This window comes from Pseudophryne corroboree, chromosome 6 (genome assembly GCF_028390025.1).
Source record: "Pseudophryne corroboree isolate aPseCor3 chromosome 6, aPseCor3.hap2, whole genome shotgun sequence".
NCBI lineage: Eukaryota > Metazoa > Chordata > Amphibia > Anura > Myobatrachidae > Pseudophryne > Pseudophryne corroboree.
Window position 1 is genome coordinate 564,624,901 of NC_086449.1, and position 20,622 is coordinate 564,645,522.

A 20,622-nucleotide genomic window follows, 5' to 3' on the forward strand; every position below is an offset into this window, starting at 1 on the left:
TTCTGTGCAGGGTAAATAATGGCTGCTTTATTTTTACACTGCAATTTAGATTTCAGTCTGAACAACCCCCACCCAAATCTAACTCTCTCTGCATATGTTATATCTGCCCCCCCCTGCAGTGCGCACATAGCAGGTCATTCCAAGTTGATCGTAGCTGTGTTAAATTTAGCGGCAATGCCTTTGCACTTCAAGAGTAGCTCCCGACCAGCGCAGCTTTAGCGTGCTGGCCGGGAGCTACTCATCGCTTCCTGGCCTGCAGCGGCTGCGTGTGACGTCAAGCAGCCGCTGCGGCCCGCCCCCCGTTCGGTCCAGCCACGCCTGCGTTGGCCGGACCAAACCCACGAAACGGCGGCCAAATGCCGCCGTTCCGCCCCCTCCCGCCCAGCGATCGCCTCTGCCTGTCAATCAGGCAGAGGCGATCGCATCCCTGCTACGGCCTTAGGCCATCTGGCTCGCGCCTGCGCTCTACGGCGCCGGTGTATGCGCAGCAGGGACCCGTTCGCTCTGCTGCGTTAAAACGCAGCGAGTGAACGGGTCAGAATGACCCCCATGGTTTTGCCCAACTGCTAACAAATTTGCTGCTATGATCAACTCTGAATTAGGCCCACAGTTGCTAAGAAATATATATATATATTTTCCATCATTCTTTAATTTGAAATCCCATTATTAATAAGATTAGAAAATATTTTGATACTTTGTTTACAGAATTAGTATTTTAAAGCACAAACAAACAAAAAAATCTTTAATATTTTTTAGAATATAGTACCATATACATGCATTTATTCTTCAGGAATCGAAACTAATGACGTTTATTCCAATGAGAACTTCAGTGACATGTGGGAGTTCCCACTACTTGTTGAGGCTTTTTTGGCATCTGTTGCACTGAAACCATGTGTCCTTGTACTGGACGGAGTGGATGAACTGTCTGGAACTCATGGTCAACACGCACAGCAAGTAAAGTTTCCATGTGTATAGTGAACTAAATGCATTGTATGTGGATATGGGCCCTCATTCCGAGTTGTTTGCTCGCTAGCTACTTTTAGCAGAAATGCAAACGCAAAGCCGCCGCCCTCTGGGAGTGTACCTTAGCATAGCAGAATTGCTAATGAAAGATTAGCAATTCTGCTATAAAGTATTTCCTTGCAGTTTCTGAGTAGCTCCAGACCTACTCCTAGATTGCGATCACCTCAGTCCGTTTAGTTCCTGGTTTGATGTCACAAACATGCTCAGCGTCCGGCTAGCCACTCCTCCGTTTCTTCAGCCACTCCTGCATTTTTACCTGGCTCGCCTGCGTTTTTTAGCACACTCCCTGAAAACGGCCAGTTTCCGCCCAGAAACACCCACTTCCTGTCAATCACACTACGATCAGCAGAGCGATTGAAAAGCTTTGTTCGCCGTGAGTAAAATAGCATAGTTTTGTGTAAAATTGCTTAGCGCGTGCGCCCTGCCGTGCATACGCAGGCGCAGAACTGCCGGATTTTAGCCTATTAGCAATTCTGCTAAAAATAGGAGCGAGCAAACAACTCGGAATGAGGGCCATAGTGCTATTCCTATAAATAGCAAGAACTGTATTAGAGCAACACTGAGAATTAACTATCTGCGATGCCTGAGGTATGTGACCACACCATTTAAATAAAAAAATCATAAATGCTCTGCACTCAGCTAATTACACTCCAAGCTGTATTTCATTTAAATTCAGCGAATGTTTGTTCCAAAATATTTCAATAATTTGTTAAGGTGGTCAACTCTGTCAAAAGTCTTCTATTCTGGAAGTACCTATCCCGCCTTACATATGTTGCCACATACCTCAGGCACCGCAGATAGTTGATTAAAGCCTGCTGTCTAGAATAAAATGTTGTGGTCACATTTTCTCTTGCAACCCATTTTCCCAATGGTATCCGGTCTCTAGGTCGACAAGACTTAGGTCGATAGTGTCTAGGTCAACCACTATTGGACGACAGGGTTCTAGGTCGACAGGGTCTCTAGGTCGACATGTTCTAGGTTGACAGGTCAAAAGGTCTACATGAGTTTTTCACATTTTTTCTTTTTTTAAATTTCTCATACGTCCTAGAGGATGCTGGGGACTCCGTAAGGACCATGGGGCATAGACAGGATCCGCAGGAGACATGGGCACACTATAATACTTTGACTGGGTGTGAACTGGCTCCTCCCTCTATGCCCCTCCTCCAGACTCCAGTTAGATTCTGTGCCCAGGAGAGACTGGTCACACACTAGGGGAGCTCTACTGAGTTTCTCTGGAAAATACTTTATGGGGGTAATTCCAAGCTGATCGTAGCAGGAAAATTTTTAGCAGTTGGGCAAAACCATGTGCACTGCAGGGGGGCAGATATAACATTTGCAGAGAGAGTTAGATTTGGGTGGGTTATTTTGTTTCTGTGCAGGGTAAATACTGGCTGCTTTATTTTTACACTGCAATTTAAATTGCAGATTGAACTCACCACACCCAAATCTATCTCTCTCTGCACATGTTATATCTGCCTCCCCTGCAGTGCACATGGTTTTGCCCAACTGCTAAAAAATTTCCTGCTGCGATCAACTTGGAATTACCCCCTATGTTAGGTTTATTATTTTCAGGGAGACCTGCTGGCTACAGGCTCTCTGCATCGAGGGACTGAGGGGAGAGAAGTCAGACCTACTTCTGTGAGTTAAGGGCTCTGCTTCTTAGGCTACTGGACACCATTAGATCCAGAGGGTTCGATCACTTGGTGCGCCTAGCTGCTTGTTCCCGGAGCCGCGCCGTCACCCCCCTCACAGAAGCCAGAAGAAAGAAGCCGGGTAAGTACAGAAGACTTCAGTGACGGCAGAAGACTTCAGTGTCCTGGAGGTACCGCGCAGCGGGCGCGCTGCGCGCCATTGCTCCCACACACCAACGGCACTACAAGGGTGCAGGGCGCAGGGGGGGGCGCCCTGGGCAGCAATATACCTCTCTAAGAAGCCTGGCATGACATGTATACAGTGCACGGACACTGTATACGAACCCCCGCCAGCATGAAACGCTAAAATAACAGCGGGGCTGAAGCGCGCCGAGAAGGGGGCGTGGCTTAGCCCTCCCAGCACGATACAGCGCCATTTTCTCCAACAGCCCCCGGAAAAAGCACTGTGTACAGTTGCAGTGTAAACGAAGGGGGGCACAGTGATTAGTGCAATATAGCTTAAAGTATAGCACTATATTAGATAATGGGCGTGTAGTCAGTGTGTTTTTCATAAGTGTCTGTGTTTTCCCTGTCAGATACCCACTATAGCTTTTAGTACACATGTGTCGACATGTGTGAGTGCTCTGTCGCAGACAGTTATGGGAATCTCTCTGTCGGCATCGCCGACTTCTGTGGTACTTGATTGAGTAAATGAAGTGTCAGCAGGTCGGTGGTTGTATACTTTTCATAGAGTAAACACGTTATGGGAGACCCCGTCGGCACCAACTGTTAATACTGGGTGTAAATTAACATGCTGTAACTAACTTATGCCTGTATATATAATTATATGTATGGTACGGTTACATGGGCCTGTAGCTCGAGCACAGACATGGTAGTGGGGGAGTGATATTAAAATTATATACGTATACCTCCCTCGGACCCCTCGGGGTCGCAAGACTGTTATTTTGCCTGGTACTACTCCCTGCTGTCGACAAATACTATGTTTTATGTCGACCATAAGGTTTCCTGGTTAGATCCACAACTGGGGCATTCAGTACATGGACATACACATTCAGAACACATTGATGTCACTGGTCGCTCTGTTGATAAAGCTCTAGGTCGGCCGTGACGAGTTGGTCTCAGATCCTCACAAGGAGTCCGAGTGTTTATTCTTTTCCCGCCGCGGATATTATACTGTGAAAGTCAACTCCTGGTCGACACGGGGCCCTGTCACAACGGATCGTATACAGGAAGCTAAGTGATATTTTATTTCTATGCTTTGAAGTTATTTGCATTACATGCGCATGGGGGAGTGCTTGTATTCGGAAAGGCATCCGATAGAATTACCCTAGAGAGAGAGGGGATGTTTCTTATGTTGGTTCTTCTCTATAACATTGCGGCAGGCTGCCGTGCGTATACAGGAGGGGTGGCCGGGGGAATGCTGAAGCTGACTCCGAGAGATACTGGAGTTTTTCCCTGTGACGGTGTACAGCTGTTTGGGGATGCCTCAGTTAAGTCGCTCTCGGCAGATACCACTGGTAAGTCTACCTTGGTGTGATAGGTTCCCTCACAACGGTTGGTGACGCATTTTTTTGTGGGTTGCAGTCATTTTAACAGGTTCGATACTGTTCTTTTTTCCCTTTCTGTGCAGATGGCGGAAGGTGAAAAGGTTAGAGTTCTGCAACCTTGTTAGGTTCGCAGAAGCGGTTATCGTCTTCTGTTTCTACCACATCCACCGCATGTCACTGGGTCTATCTGGCTGGAGCCCACACCGGTGGGAACTCGTCTAATACTCTTCAGTCAGTCCGGGAATGGACTTGGACCTGTGAGTTAATAATGGAATCCAAAGGGGGACATACTGGAGTTTACAGATCATACCCCTCACTGATTTTTCAAATAGATCTTACCGATTCCCCTCTGGAAGGGGAGGTAGTACGCGACACCATACCAGAGTTGCGTCAGGTTCAGGACATTGTCCTGCTGTCCCTGATTAAAAAAATAAAAATAAAATAAACAAAGATTTCTATTTACGAAGTTGAACTACAGGATGGAATCTCTCAGGCCAGGGAGCTCCAGCACGTAAAGGTAGAAAAGGGTTTAAATGCGTTTTTTCTACGCATTCAGCTTACCTGGGTTGATATCCAGGATTGTCTTTGCCATTTCACCGGAGTGATGGCAGTATGATGGTTTTCTTTCAATAGTAAGAGCCATTGTTATTCTGTACTGAGACGCTCTCCTGATTATGGCGAGGTCAAGAAACAAGTGATGCAAATCATTGTTTCTCTCTGACTGTTCTTCAGCACAGGGAATGGCTGTTGTTCCCAACGACGCAGATGTCGGAGATGGGTATCAGAGTAGATACTGAACGGTTGAGGTTCTGTGTTTTCCTGTGGAAAGAGGTCTGAGGATCCGGAGTCGGATCAGATTTGCAGTGACAATCCATCAATATGTTCCGTTGATGAAGAAGATGGGTGCGGCCTAAGAGGCCTTTTCGGTGAACAGGTCAAATGCCAGAGTGGTTTTCACGGGACCAGTTGAAAATGTGGTCCGGGTCTCACCTGCACATGCACCGGAATATAATCCTAATGGCCAGGATATCGCTCCTGAGGTGTCTGCTCAGTTCTCACCTCCTAGAGGGACGAAGGTTCGGGATCCAGGACTAGATCCTGGTGTCCATGCATGCAGATCTCCGAGGCTGGGGAGCAGTCCTTGCAAGGGAAGTATTTCCAGAGGAAAAGGTCAAGCTGGGAAGCTTGTCTGCAATAAGCTTTCTTGAATTAAGAGCTATTTTCAACGAACATATTCTTTGTGATCTGCCGTCTTGATTCTGTCGGACGACTTGACAGCAGTGGCGTAAATGAGCCGCTAGGGCGGAACAAGGAGCAAAGCCGCAATGGCAGAAGCCGCAAAAGTTTTCCGCTGGGTGGAAAGACTGGTAAACGCTATATTAGCAGTCTTCATTCCGGATGTGAACGACTGAGAAATAGATTTCCTCTGCAGACGCGATCTCCATCCGAGAGAAATACAGTCGTCATCGAGAAGTTTTCACAGAAGTGACATGTCTTTGCGGAGTGCCTCAATTTGTTGGCGTCTCGCCTCAATGAGAGACCTCAGGGATATTGTTCCAGGTCAAGGGACACTCAAGCTATAGCGGTGGACGCCCTCGTGACACCTTGGGTGTTTTCAGTCGGTCTATGTGTCCCCTCCTTTTTTACTCTTCTGAAGGTGATAAACGTAAGAAGAACAAAGGTTCAGGTCTTGGTATCCAGTTCTTCAAAATTTACTCATAGAAGATCCAGAGCCTCTTCCTCTACGGGAGGAACTGTTACAGCAAGATCCGGGCGTGTATCAAGACTTACCGCGGCTGCGTTTGACGGCGTGGCGGTTGAACGCCATATCCTAGCCCGAAAGGGTATTCCCAGTGAAGTAATTTCCACACTTCTTCAGGCTAGAAAAGAAGTAACGGCAAAGCCTTACCACCGTATTTGGCGTAAATATGTGTCTTGGTGTGAATCCAAGAAGGCTACTATGGAAGACTTTCAGCTGGGTCGTTCTTCTCCATTCTTTGCAAGCAGGTGTGGATGCAGGCCTAAAGTTAGGCTCCATTTCAGTGCGCTTTTGGCCTTATAAATTTTCTTTCAAGTAAAGAATTGGCTACCTTTCCAGAAGTTCGGACCTTCATGAAAGGAGTACTGCACATCCAACCTCCATTTGTGCCCCCATTGGCACCGTGGGACCTTGACGTGGTGTTGCGTTTTCTTGTGTCACACTGATTGGAACCTTTATGAAAGATTGTGTTAAAATTTCTCTCTTGGAGAGTGGTCATGCTTTTGGCTTTGGCGTCCGCAAGGCAGGTGTCGGATGTAGCGGCTTTGTCTCACAAGAGCCCCTGTTTGATCTTCCATGTGGGTAGTGCGGAATTGAGAACTCGGATAATAGTTCTGCCAAAAAGTGGTTTCTGTGTTTCGCAGAAACCAGCCTATTGATGCCTGTGGTTACTTAAGCATTGGCTGATTCAAGGTCTCTCGATGTAGTCAGGGCTTTGAATTTTTATGTTGTCAATTTGGCTCAGATTGGGGAAACAGAGGCTCTGTTTGTCCGGTATGCTCCCAGTGTGATTGGGGCGCCTGCGTCTCTGCAGTCTGTTACACGCTAGATCTGTGATATGATTCGGCGTGCTCATTCTACGGCTGGATTGCTGTTACCGAAGTCGGTGGAGACCCATTCTACTAGGAAAATAGGCTCTTTTTGGGCGGATGCCCGAGGAGTTTCGGCGGTTTAACTTTGCCGAGCGGCTACTTAGTTGGGTTCAAACACTTTTGCTAAGCTCTATAAGTTTGTTACCCTGGCTGATGGGGACCTCATGTTTGCTCAGTCGGTGCTGCAGAGTCGTCCGCACTCTCCCGCCCGTTTTGGAGCTTTGGTATAGAACCCATGGTCCTTTTGGAGTCCCCACCATCCTCTAGGACAGTGTTTTTCAACCGCTGTGCCGCCAGCGGTTGTCAAGTGTGCCGCTGCCAGAGATCCCTGCTGCGCAGCCGTCTTCACTATACAATGATCGCGTAAGAGCTGCCTGCGCTGCCCAATAGTGATACTGATTTACAGCATCACTATCGGGCAGCGCAGGCAGTTCTTCTGCGGTCACTGTATAGTGAAGATGGCAGCTCTCCTGCGGGCCCGCCCGTGACCCCTACGACGTGTACGTGACTCATAGGTCACGTACACATCACCATCCATCCCGGGTAGCGTCTAGTGTACCTACGTGGCCCATGCTGCTCTGTTCTGCTCCTCACTGCTCCTGCCGCTAAGGGGGAAAACAAAAAAGGTTTGGGCCAGTGCTTTATGATGTGTGTGCAGTGCCATTACTATGTGTGTGGTGGAGTTACTATGGGGGTCAGTGTGTCTGGTGGCATTACTATGGGGGTCAGTGTGTCTGTTGGCATTACTATGGGGGTCAGTGTGTGTGGTGGCATTACTGTGGGGGTCAGTGTGTCTGGTGGCATTACTGTGGGGGTGGGGGTGTCTGGTGGCATTACTGTGGGGGTCGGTGTGTCTGGTGGCATTACTGTGGGGGTCGGTGTGTCTGGTGGCATTACTGTGGGGGTCAATGTGTCTGGTGGCATTACTGTGTGGGTCAGTGTGTGTGGTGGCATTACTGTGGGGGTCAGTGTGTGTGGTGGCATTACTGTTGGGGTCGATGTGTGTGGTGGCATTACTGTTGGGGTCGGTGTGTGTGGTGGCATTACTGTGGGGGTCGGCATGTGTAGTGGCATTACTGTGGGGGTCGGTGTGTCTGGTGGCATTACTGTGGGGGTTGGTGTGTCTGGTGGCATTACTGTGGGGGTCGGTGTGTGGTGGCATTACTGTGGGGGTCGGTGTGTGTGGTGGCATTACTATGGGGGGGCAATGTGTGGAAGTACTGTGGCAATGTGTTCAAGTACTGCGCATTATTTTAACTGTTGGGGACAATGTGTCTGTGTTTTCCCCTTGGGGACAAATATGTTTGTTTTATTTCCCTGTGTGTGTTTTATTTTTCCGTGGGGTACCGATGGTGTGCCTTGGCAATTTTTAAATCTTTTTGGTGTGTCGCGAACTGAAAAAGGTTGAAAATCACTGCTCTAGGACGTAAGAGAAAATAGGATTTTAATACCTACCGGTAAATCCTTTTCTCCTAGTCCATAGAGGATGCTGGGCGCCCGTCCCAGTGCGTACTGTGTCTGCTGTTATTCATTTTGGTTGCGCTTTGTGGTGTTTCTTCTCTGTCAGGCTGTTGCTGCCGTTGTTCATGCCATGGCATGCGGTGTCTTATTATTGGTTGTGTTGACACACAGGTTGTGTTACATATTCTCTCAGCATGTGGCTGTGTATTGTTCATGCCATTGGCTGGTATTCTATTGAATGCCACGTTCTGCGGTATGTTCGAGGTGTGAGCTGGTATGACACTCACCGTGTTTAAACAATAAATTCTTTCCTCGAAATGTCCGTCTCCCTGGGCACAGTTCTCTAACTGGAGTCTGGAGGAGGGGCATAGAGGGAAGAGCCAGTTCACACCCATTCAAGGTCTTATAGTGTGCCCATGTCTCCTGCGGATACCGTCTATGCCCCATGGTCCTTACGGAGTCCCCAGCATCCTCTACGGACTTAGAGAAAAGGATTTACCGATAGGTATTAAAATCCTATTTTTTCATACTTTACGATCCAAATGAACTACGATTGGGAACGGTAACCCGTATCCCCGCAGCATGGCAAGCGGAGCAAGCCATGCGAGGGAACGAGGTGCAATAATTGGGGTTCCCAGTCACTGTATGGCAAAAACAACATAAAAAAAAAATTCAAAAAATCATGTCGACCTTTTCACCTGTCGACCTAGAGACCCTGTCGACCAATAGTGGTCGACCTAGACACTGTCGACTAAGTGTGGTCGGCCTTCAATACCATACCATTTCCCAATGAACAGCAGAGAATATAATCAGTACAATACTATACTATATAATAGTCAAAAGAATGGGATGTTGTACATGGCAGGATACGTGCCAGTGCATAGTGAGAGGTTACTGTCCTGGCATAATGTGTGAGGGGTATTTCTGGTGTTATGTGCATTGTCGCTGGGTGTGGGGGGCACTGTTGAATATAATGGGGGGAATGTAATAGCCTGTGTGAAGCAGGAAGTGCTAGACTTTGTGCGAGTTCTAACATTTTTTTTTTCAAGTGGTAATCATTTACATGGCAAAACCGGGTTGGTTTTGCCGTGTAAGTTATTGCCGTTTTAAAAATGGCAGAACTTGCACAAAGTCTCACACTTCCTGCTTCTCACGGGCTATTACATTCCCCCCACGTATGAATAGTTGGAATAGTAAATGGGATTTGGCAACTTTTCCCAAGTAGCTTGCCTCACCACTGTGATTTGTTCATTCATTCCATCTGACCACAATTTTCCAACATGATCATTCATTTCCTGAACAATGCATATTTAATAGCTTTCAATTATTTCTCTTACGTACCTTGGGATACTGGGAATCCATTTTGTACCATGGGGTATAGACGGGTCCACTAGGAGCCATGGGCACTATAGAAGTTTGATTAGGTGTGCTGGCTCCTCCCTCTATGCCCCTCCTAGCAGACTCAGTTTAGAAAATGTGCCCGGAGGAGCTGGTCACGTCTCTGGAAGCTCCTGAAGAGTTTGTTATTTTCAGGCAGGACTGGATGGCACCAGCCTGCCTGCTTTGTGGGACTTACCTCTCTCAGGGTTAATGGTCCTGTTCCCCGCTGACAGGACGCTACCTCCTGAAGGAACTATTTGCAAGCCCCACCACGGCGAGCGTACATTCCCGCAGCACGCCACCACCCCTAACAGAGCCAGAAGAATGAAGAGTGGTGAGTACTAAACCGGTATCACGGTTAGCTACTCGCCGGCCATTATGGCGGTATGAGGGTACAGAGACGCACGGCTTCTAAATGGGGCAGACTGAGTCTCCTGACTATGTACACTACAGCGTACACAGTACCCAGACTGGCTCCACAGCCATAAAAGGAGGTTTTTTTAATGTACATAGACACACACAGCCAGTATAAAGAAAAGTGGGAAGACCGCACGCCATTGAAGGGGCGAGGCTTCCCTATAAGCGGATCCAGCAGCTCACATGCACCACTTTCCCTGCTGCAGCTGACACAGATGCTGACTGACAGGGATGCGCAGCTCCTCTGGAGAGACTGCAGATTACCTCAGCGGTACCAGGGGGTCATAGCGGTGAAGGGCAGCAACTCATTAGTGTACTAAGTCCCTAATCTAGGTACTTTGTCTGCGACCCGGCTAAGCTTGGCATTATCGATAAGGGCGCCATGTGCTGGTTCCATAATCTCTCTGTGTCTTCCTGGAAGGGATCTTTGTTGGTTAATTGTGTATTTAACCTTTCCCTGTGTGTGAGTGCTGTCACTGCTACAGTATGTCAGGCAAAGAGTGTGTTTCATGTAAGGCACAGTCTTCCTCTTCTCCAGGGGGTTCACTAGTGTGTACTAAGTGTAGTATCCCTTCCCAGGCTAGCGGGAATGATTTCCACCATTTCTACTAAATTATCTTGGAATGAGAAAGAGACACAATACTTAAGACAGTCTATGGCTGAGTTTATGAAAAAGTACTCAGTACCCAGACCAGCATCTCAGTCCCCTGCCAATTGTCCTCAAAACGTTCTTTGGCCCATATCCTGCAATCTGACTATGATAATAAGGAAGAAAAAAGAGGGTTTGCTAGCCGCACAGTCTTAAGGACAATTATTAAGTCAAAATCAAAGGACAATCTAGAAATTATAAATAAATGACACCCTTACCACAAATTTCTGTACCCTGCACTACTGTGCCAATATTTTAATTGTGGATAATGGGGGGTGCTCCCTGAGAGTTAGGTTCAATTATTATACAAGACTTTACCGAGAGAGGTAAACAAGAACTCTCCTAGAATGGGGCACTCTGTAGGTGTTTGTCTCTATGTGCTACACCATTGGATCAATATTAGGGAAAAGAAAAAACGAGAGAGAAAGAGGTAGAAGTGGAGAACCACTCTCCTAAAACTTAACTTTTATTATATCCATAAAAATAATTTAGAGAATACATTCTCTTTATCTAAAAAGGGCGAAATATAGACACACTACATATAATACAACATGTAACAAGATAAAACGTACAGGTTTTTGGGATCTCCAATGGGCCTTAGCCCTCCCAGTTACTGGAAAATATATTTATGAATGACCCTATTAAAGATTTAGTCAAGACCTTTAGGGCATTTTTCTTGGTTCTGCTGCCTCGTATGTGCTATTGCATTATATACGTAGGTGAGAGACCCTTACGTGTGCCAGTCTCTAGAGTCATAGACAATGCCAGAGCTTTAATGGAGAGTGTCTCATTCACTTCTACTTTTGGTTGGTGACCATAGGGTCAGTGCAGCCAATGAGAAAGCTACTAACACTTAACCTGCTCTGGTGTTGAAAAAAGAGTACAGAGTGTATAACAGGCAAGACTATATCGCAAATTTCGTGGTTCTGCTGCCATGCATGTGCTCAAGCATTATATGCGTGGTGAGAGACCATTACTGATGCTAGTCAATAGAAATAAAGATACAGCCAAACAGTATGCACTGTGTCCCATTCGCCTTAGATACTGGCTGATAATACTATGATCAGTGCAGCCAGTTCGCGGGTTACTGACACTTTGCTACTGAGGTGTTGAAAATATAGAGGCAATATAATCTTCATCTATAAACACCTGTTGCATATTAGCACAAAAGATCAGCATTAATTATTGTTCACCGAGCAGATAATATTCTCTCAGCACCTATCATTGGTGTTTGCTCAAATTATGTTTCATATGCATGGATAAGTAATAAATATATAGTTTTTAAACCACTAATATTTCAGAATGTGGCTTAAATATCCTACTTGCCTATATATCTCTTTCTCTTATATGACTACTAAGGATTACTAATAAACATTCCTCAAATTGGATAACACTTGTTTTTTGTGGTATATATCTTGGCTACATAGCACAAAATTTCATATAAATATATGTATATACACCAAAATAGCCTGTTGCTCCCAGCAGCAGTTTTTATAGTGTTACCCTGAGCATATAGAGTACTTAGGGTTAATCCCAGGTATATGCTCAGTCAGAGAGGATATTAGTAATCAATTATAGCATACCTGTCTAATAAATTAATACTTCAGGATTTGTGCCATAATATTTAAACATCAGGGTCATTAAAAAAAAAAAAAAAATTTCCGGAGGCATAGTAGAGTTTAGCATACTAAATTTTGTGAAGCACATATATAAAGCCTATAGTGGTCTAACATTCATAGCAACAGATATCATGATAGACAATTAATTACATATAGTACATAGACCATACAGGTGATAATGTGCTGCTCATTACGATATTAGACCAGTGTGATACTTATAGCTGGCGGCTTCACAAGAGTATTAATTTAGCTCATACGACCTGTACCAGGGGGCCGCCCGCCGTGCGCACTGGCAGGGTGCCCTAAACGCTTCCTTCCTTTAACGTACGTTTCGCCGTGGCTTGTTCACAAAGGGGGGAACAGCTTCTGATTGTTGTCAGTCCAAGTTCCTTAAAAACCGTTAACCACTCCCCCGGAGGCGGACGCAAACGATGACGTCCTCTATTCACGGGGCAATCATTTTTACTCAAGTATAAAAAATAATCTCTTTTTGATTATAACACGACTGGTTAGCGGTTTCCACCATTATCAATTATATTCCAGTCATATATTAACTACATTGAGATGTACCTAAAGGGGGGTACTCATGGGAGAGATGTGTGCTGAGCGATCTTAACACAGACCGCTCAGCACACATCTCTCTCCCCGCTCAGCACAGCGCGATGTGCTGAGCGAGGGGGAAAGCCGACGGGGAGCCGCTCACTTCACACAACGGTGAAGTGAGCGACCCGCTAGATTGAGCCTGCATGCAGGCTCAATCTAGCACCGGCGATAGCGATGCGCGGGGCTGCGCATCGCTATCGCTGGGGGGCATACACACGGCAGATCCGTGCTTAAAATCTAAGCAATCTAGCAAGATTGCTCAGATTTTAAGCACGGATCTCTCCGTGTGTACCCCCCTTAAGTATATATCACTAGGCTACTATCAGCAGATCGCAAAGACACATTTCAGAGCAATGGAGCTACATAGGTCAGATGTCCAACACTGAAACTATACTGTCTGCAGCCCTCACGGCAATCAGCCAGTGCGCTTAATATATGCAATCATCTCTGACAGACCCGAGTCCGGCTGGCTGTCAGCTTGCGTCGGCAATGACCACATAAAGCCGTGTATCGGCTGCAGCGATGTACACTCCAACACATGTCAGTAGACTCTATCTGAAACCTACAAAGACACAGAGACTCCTGATTACACGTGTCAGGTGTCCAGTTGATCCAAGACAACACCTGCATTCATTGCAGTTGTCCCGGATCTAAGTACGTGGACCATATACATGATCACCTTCAATCATAAAAACAAACGAAAAAGCACGCTGCCATCCACTCGATATGAAAATGGACAAACATGTACAAAAATAATAGTTATTATAGATAAAGACCACATTAGAAGGGAGAAATAGAGCCTGATACTTGTTGTTAATTGTTATTTAACCAATATAGTAGAAACGCCACGAGAGCAAATTGTTATTAAAACAGGATAATAACAAAGTAATTACGAATTGTTATTGAAGCAAGATAGTCACAACAAGTGACGGCTGATAATGACTATAATTATGTGCGGACATCCAAAGCATAAAAGAAAATAAGAATAAAGATGAAAATAAAAATAAATATAAAAATAAATATGAATAAAAGAAACTGGGAAGATGAGATAATATGTAAGAAAAGATATAATGAGTCATGTTACTAAATATCATCCTATGTAGATAGCTTTCATGTTGCTGAAAGTAGATAATAAGCAACTATTATCTTCAGTCCTATATTGTAAAAAAGGCAGTTTTTAAAACATCATTCACTTATAGATGTATAAACTTCACATAGAGATCTTGCATGTTAATGAGATTCCTGGTAGGGAACATCAGGAATATAACATTTGCTTACAATTATCCCTAATCATTCTTTATTGTGCAGATATACATTCACTATTCAGCATTTACTATAGATCACACTTCTGATTGATAAAACAGGGGCATAACATCTTCTTCAATGTAGTAATTGGTTCTATATTATTTTATTCATATCTTAACTAAAATTGTTATTTAACCTAGTGCATTTTTGTCCTAGCTGTTGATTATAATATAATTGTGTATAAAGGGAAGTGGGGAGTGGAAGGAGGGAGGGGGGGGGGGAGGGGGTTTTGAGTGGGGAAAACCTATTATAAGCTGACTGTGAAATAATTATTTTCTATTTTTTGTTTTTTATTTTTTGTTTTTAATCGTGACCTTGGTGAATAAAGAATTTAACCTGTGAAATCATTATAGGAGTATAGAGTATCCTATATGTTTATTATTATTATTTATTTTGTCTTCCACCTCCATTAGTAGTGTGTATATGATACATTAATGTTTCTAAATAAGAATACCGGAATAGTGAAGGACAATAGTGGTCTGAAAAAAGATATATGTAAAGTGAAACTACAACCTACTGATAAATGTGAAAGAAGAATTAATATTATGATAGAATTAGTAAATTGGTAAGTATTGATGCCGCTGACCTATAAATTCAGCGTGAAAAGAATTTATATGTGTATATATATATATATATATATATATATATATATATATATACAGAAACATATTTTGTGTGCCCTCATGGAACCATAAAAGAAATGGAGTCCTCTATGTTGTATAAAAAGGCCCCATTAATTATCCATATCTAGATAGTGGATTAAGTTTCAATGAGAGGAGAGATTATGTGCACTGCACAAATCAATGTACATGAATGTATGTTATCTAAGTGTCACTAAATAAGTTCTCTATATTCTCAGAGAAATGAGGCATAACTATTGAATTCATTAAGACCCCCTGGTGTGACCGTGTTGAGGAGAAAAATCCACTCAGTTTCTTTTCTGAGTAGAATGTTATTCAGATCTCCCTTCCTAATATTTAATTTGACATGTTCTAAGCCAAATGCTTTAAGGCAGCGAGGATCACCATCATGATTTAACAAAAAATGTTTGGCTACCGATGTTATTTTCCTCAGCTTTTTCATTTCGCTCTTGGCATTTCGGATGTTGGTGGCATGCTCCAAAATCCGTACTCTCGTTGTTCTTGAGGTCATGCCTACATATCGAAGGCCACAGGGGCATTGTAGACAGTAGATCACTCCCGTCGTTTTACAATTCATATAGTCCTGTATTTTAATTTCCTTTCCAAACTTAGTGACTATTTTATTAGTTTTGATTATGTACTGACAGGCTGTACAATTGCCACATGGGTAGGTACCTTTAAGTATTGGTTGTTTATTGTGTGCTCTTTGGAAGTGGCTGCTGACCAGTGTATCTTTGAGATTGGTGCTTCTTCGCCAGCTCATAGAGACCTCTGTACCTAGACAATTCCTCAAATCTTGATCTTTGCGATCTGCTGATAGTAGCCTAGTGATATATACTTAGGTACATCTCAATGTAGTTAATATATGACTGGAATATAATTGATAATGGTGGAAACCGCTAACCAATCGTGTTATAATCAAAAAGAGATTATTTTTTATACTTGAGTAAAAATGATTGCCCCGTGAATAGAGGACGTCATCGTTTGCGTCCGCCTCCGGGGGAGTGGTTAACGGTTTTTAAGGAACTTGGACTGACAACAATCAGAAGCTGTTCCCCCCTTTGTGAACAAGCCACGGCGAAACGTACATTAAAGGAAGGAAGCGTTTAGGGCACCCTGCCAGTGCGCACGGCGGGCGGCCCCCTGGTACAGGTCGTATGAGCTAAATTAATACTCTTGTGAAGCCGCCAGCTATAAGTATCACACTGGTCTAATATCGTAATGAGCAGCACATTATCACCTGTATGGTCTATGTACTATATGTAATTAATTGTCTATCATGATATCTGTTGCTATGAATGTTAGACCACTATAGGCTTTATATATGTGCTTCACAAAATTTAGTATGCTAAACTCTACTATGCCTCCGGAAATTTTTTTTTTTTTTTTAATGACCCTGATGTTTAAATATTATGGCACAAATCCTGAAGTATTAATTTATTAGACAGGTATGCTATAATTGATTACTAATATCCTCTCTGACTGAGCATATACCTGGGATTAACCCTAAGTACTCTATATGCTCAGGGTAACACTATAAAAACTGCTGCTGGGAGCAACAGGCTATTTTGGTGTATATACATATATTTATATGAAATTTTGTGCTATGTAGCCAAGATATATACCACAAAAAACAAGTGTTATCCAATTTGAGGAATGTTTATTAGTAATCCTTAGTAGTCATATAAGAGAAAGAGATATATAGGCAAGTAGGATATTTAAGCCACATTCTGAAATATTAGTGGTTTAAAAACTATATATTTATTACTTATCCATGCATATGAAACATAATTTGAGCAAACACCAATGATAGGTGCTGAGAGAATATTATCTGCTCGGTGAACAATAATTAATGCTGATCTTTTGTGCTAATATGCAACAGGTGTTTATAGATGAAGATTATATTGCCTCTATATTTTCAACACCTCAGTAGCAAAGTGTCAGTAACCCGCGAACTGGCTGCACTGATCATAGTATTATCAGCCAGTATCTAAGGCGAATGGGACACAGTGCATACTGTTTGGCTGTATCTTTATTTCTATTGACTAGCATCAGTAATGGTCTCTCACCACGCATATAATGCTTGAGCACATGCATGGCAGCAGAACCACGAAATTTGCGATATAGTCTTGCCTGTTATACACTCTGTACTCTTTTTTCAACACCAGAGCAGGTTAAGTGTTAGTAGCTTTCTCATTGGCTGCACTGACCCTATGGTCACCAACCAAAAGTAGAAGTGAATGAGACACTCTCCATTAAAGCTCTGGCATTGTCTATGACTCTAGAGACTGGCACAAGTAAGGGTCTCTCACCTACGTATATAATGCAATAGCACATACGAGGCAGCAGAACCAAGAAAAATGCCCTAAAGGTCTTGACTAAATCTTTAATAGGGTCATTCATAAATATATTTTCCAGTAACTGGGAGGGCTAAGGCCCATTGGAGATCCCAAAAACCTGTACCTTTTATCTTGTTACATGTTGTATTATATGTAGTGTGTCTATATTTCGCCCTTTTTAGATAAAGAGAATGTATTCTCTAAATTATTTTTATGGATATAATAAAAGTTAAGTTTTAGGAGAGTGGTTCTCCACTTCTACCTCTTTCTCTCTCATTTTTTCTTTTCCCTATGATAATAAGGAGTCAGAAATGGAGGAGGGTGAGGTGGACTCAGAGGTGGGAGAGTGTACTCTGTCGCAGGGAATAGAGGCTCTCATAGATGCTATCAGGGAAGCCCTCAATATCACTGATAAGGTGACAGAGGAGAGTGAGGAATCTTACTTTAATATAAAGAAAAAATCCTCAGCTACTTTCTCTTCTGTCCTAGAGGATGCTGGGGTCCACATTAGTACCATGGGGTATAGATGGGTCCACTAGGAGCCATTGGCACTTTAAGAGTTTGAGAGTGTGGGCTGGCTCCTCCCTCTATGCCCCTCCTACCAGACTCAGTTTAGAAAATGTGCCCGGAGGAGCCAGTCACAGCTAGGGGAGCTCTACAGAGCTTCTCTGGTAAAAGTTTATTTTTAGAGTTTATTATTTTACAGGGAGGCTGCTGGCAACAGCCTCCCTGCTTCGTGGGACTAAGGGGGGGAGTAGTGTCCGCCCTACGGGGTCTGAGCCATTATCTCCGCTGACAGGACACTGAGCTCCACAGGGGATTGCCCACCCCCGCAGCATGCCACCACCCCCTTACGGAGCCAGAAGATCAGTGGCGAGTCAGTCACCGGCCCCCCTTAGCAAGCGGGGAGCCGGTGTAAAGATGGCGGCAACAGGGTATGGAGCGCATTACTAACTGCGCTCTGGGGCTCAGCTATACATAGTGCGGTGCTGTGAGGGGCGCCCTGAGCCAGCGCCTACACCCTACACTGACCTCTAAGCCTGTCAGGGTCCCAGGATCGCTGCCAGCATGATTCCTCAGGCCAGTATAATCTCCAGAAGAGCGGGAAGACAGCGCTATTAAGGGGGCGAAGCTTCTCCTCAAGAGTGGACCCAGCAGCATTCAACGCCGTTTTCCTGCCTGCAGAATCACAGTCAGTGAAGAGCAGTCCTTCCATATCAACTCCAGCTATCTCTTACGGTACCAGGGGGTTGTAGAAGGGGGGGGGAGGCTGTGTACAGACTGTGTAACCTATTAAGGTGCACAGTCAGCGCTGGTTGGGGTCTCCCTATACCTTGAAAGCGCTGTGTGTGGGTTGGCTCCAATCTCTGTGTCTCTCTTGCCATTCTTGGGGGTGAAACTCTGTCTATCCTCCCCTGCGTGTGTGTGTGGAGTGTCTGTGGTCTCCATTTAGCTATGTCATATGCTGCAGAGGATATGTCCTCTCAGGATGATCTCATTCCATGTCATCAGGATTGCACTGTTTTAGTGCAGATACCAGCAAGGGAGCCTGAATGGTTATCCTCTATCAAATCTATGATTTCTCAGATCTCTACTAGAGTTGCACAGAATGAATCTGCAACTCAGGTTTTACGGAACTCTATGGCAGTTTGGTCTGGTTCTGTTACCTCAGGGTCCCCCTCTGTAGGTTCCCACAAACGTGCTCTTGCACAGATTATGCAAGATGACATGGATACCGATTCTGACATGGCAGACGGTGATGGGGATGTGCTCAGGGGGGGCCACATCTCTTGCAGTTAATGATAGAGGCTATTAAGGATGTGTTGAATATTGCTGATACAACAGCTGAGCAGGTTGAGGAGGCTTACTTCACTGACAATGAGAAAGCCTCGCTAACCTTCCCTGCGTCCAAGGAATTAAATGCTATTTATTTATTTTTTTAGAATTATTTTTATTGGGAGAATGTCATACAAAACAGTACAGACAAGAAAATATTGAAGTTGCAGAGCATTTCGAAATAAAACATCAGGTACCACATGGGATACATACAGAGAAGAAAGTACATCAGCTGCACATATTTTGACATTACGTTTTTTAGAAATATAATTTAACAGAAACGGTAAGATATACCGACAGATAACCCATACAAAAAAAAAAAAAAAAAAAATAGTAGGAAGGAGAAGAAAAAGAAAGGAAGAAGAAGAAGAAGAGAGAGGAGGGGGAGGGGAACCACCCTGAAAAGTTACAGAGATGAACTTGTAGGCTGAGGATGCAGAAGATGTACATCATATAAAAACCGAAAAACAGTAATACAATCATATAAGAACATAGTGAATGTAAGTCCAAAGAGATATATCATACCCGTGAAATAAAGGTTTTAGAATAAGAGAACCATGGTTCCCAAATTTTGTCATATTTATCTGATCTATCATGTAAAGAGGAGGTGATTTTCTCCATCGTAGAAATATACCATATTTTAGATAATACCATACTCATGGGTGGAGAAAAGTTTTTTTCCAACATTTAGCTATCACACATCTGGCGGCATGTAAAATTTGAAGAACAAGTTTATTTGCAATATTACTTAAATTAGACAATGGAAGACCCAACAAAGCCGTCCAAGGACCCAGGACCACCTGAGAAGAAAGAATAGACCCAATAAGGGTTTCAATTTGTTCCCAGAAAGGATGGCCTCTGGGGCAAGACCACCAAATGTGTTTAAGATCTCCAGTTTGACCACAGTCTCTCCAGCATAATGGGGAAGACCCAGGGCAAATCTTTGCTAATTTCGTTGGAACAAAATACCATCTGGTATAGACTTTATAAGAATTCTCTTTAATTAGAGAAGATATAGAAGACTGAGCAACATTTTATATAATGATTTCCCATGAGTCCTCCTCAGGTGGAGGGCCTTAATCTTGTTCCCATTTACTCTCATGTGGAAGGGTTTCAACCGACTTTAGAGAGTGTAGTAAACCGTAAAGTATGGAGATAATACCTTGTCGTATGGGGGAGTAGATACACAATCTTTCAAATGGAGTAAGTTGGCGAAAGACCATAGTCTTAGGCAAGGAATTTAAAAAGGAGCGGAGTTGTAAATACTCATAAATACAGGATGAGAGATTCCATACTTGTCACATAGAACATCTAAAGAGCGCCAGGAATTACCTTCAATAAAGTCAAAGACAAATTTGGGTCATGGATTCAAGTGAAGCCATGAGTGTGAGTGTAAGGAGGAACCAGGGGGAAAATCTGGATTATCCCATATAGAGGTGATGGGAGACGGGAATGTGGAGAGCTTTTAGTGCCGAATCTAGAAACACCACAAAGAACAACTGAATTTTGTAGTAGGAGT

At 44.0% G+C, this 20,622-nt stretch overlaps 1 protein-coding gene across 1 annotated transcript in view; it reads left to right on the forward strand.

Annotated features, from left to right (window-relative positions):
- LOC134932925 (putative tetratricopeptide repeat protein 41) overlaps positions 1-20,622 on the forward strand; it is a 244,185-nt gene that overhangs the window by 92,737 nt on the left and 130,826 nt on the right. The window contains exon 5 of the mRNA XM_063927785.1: positions 791-954. Within this exon, the coding sequence (XP_063783855.1) occupies positions 791-954 (164 nt within the window). The remainder of the gene's footprint in view (positions 1-790; positions 955-20,622) is intronic.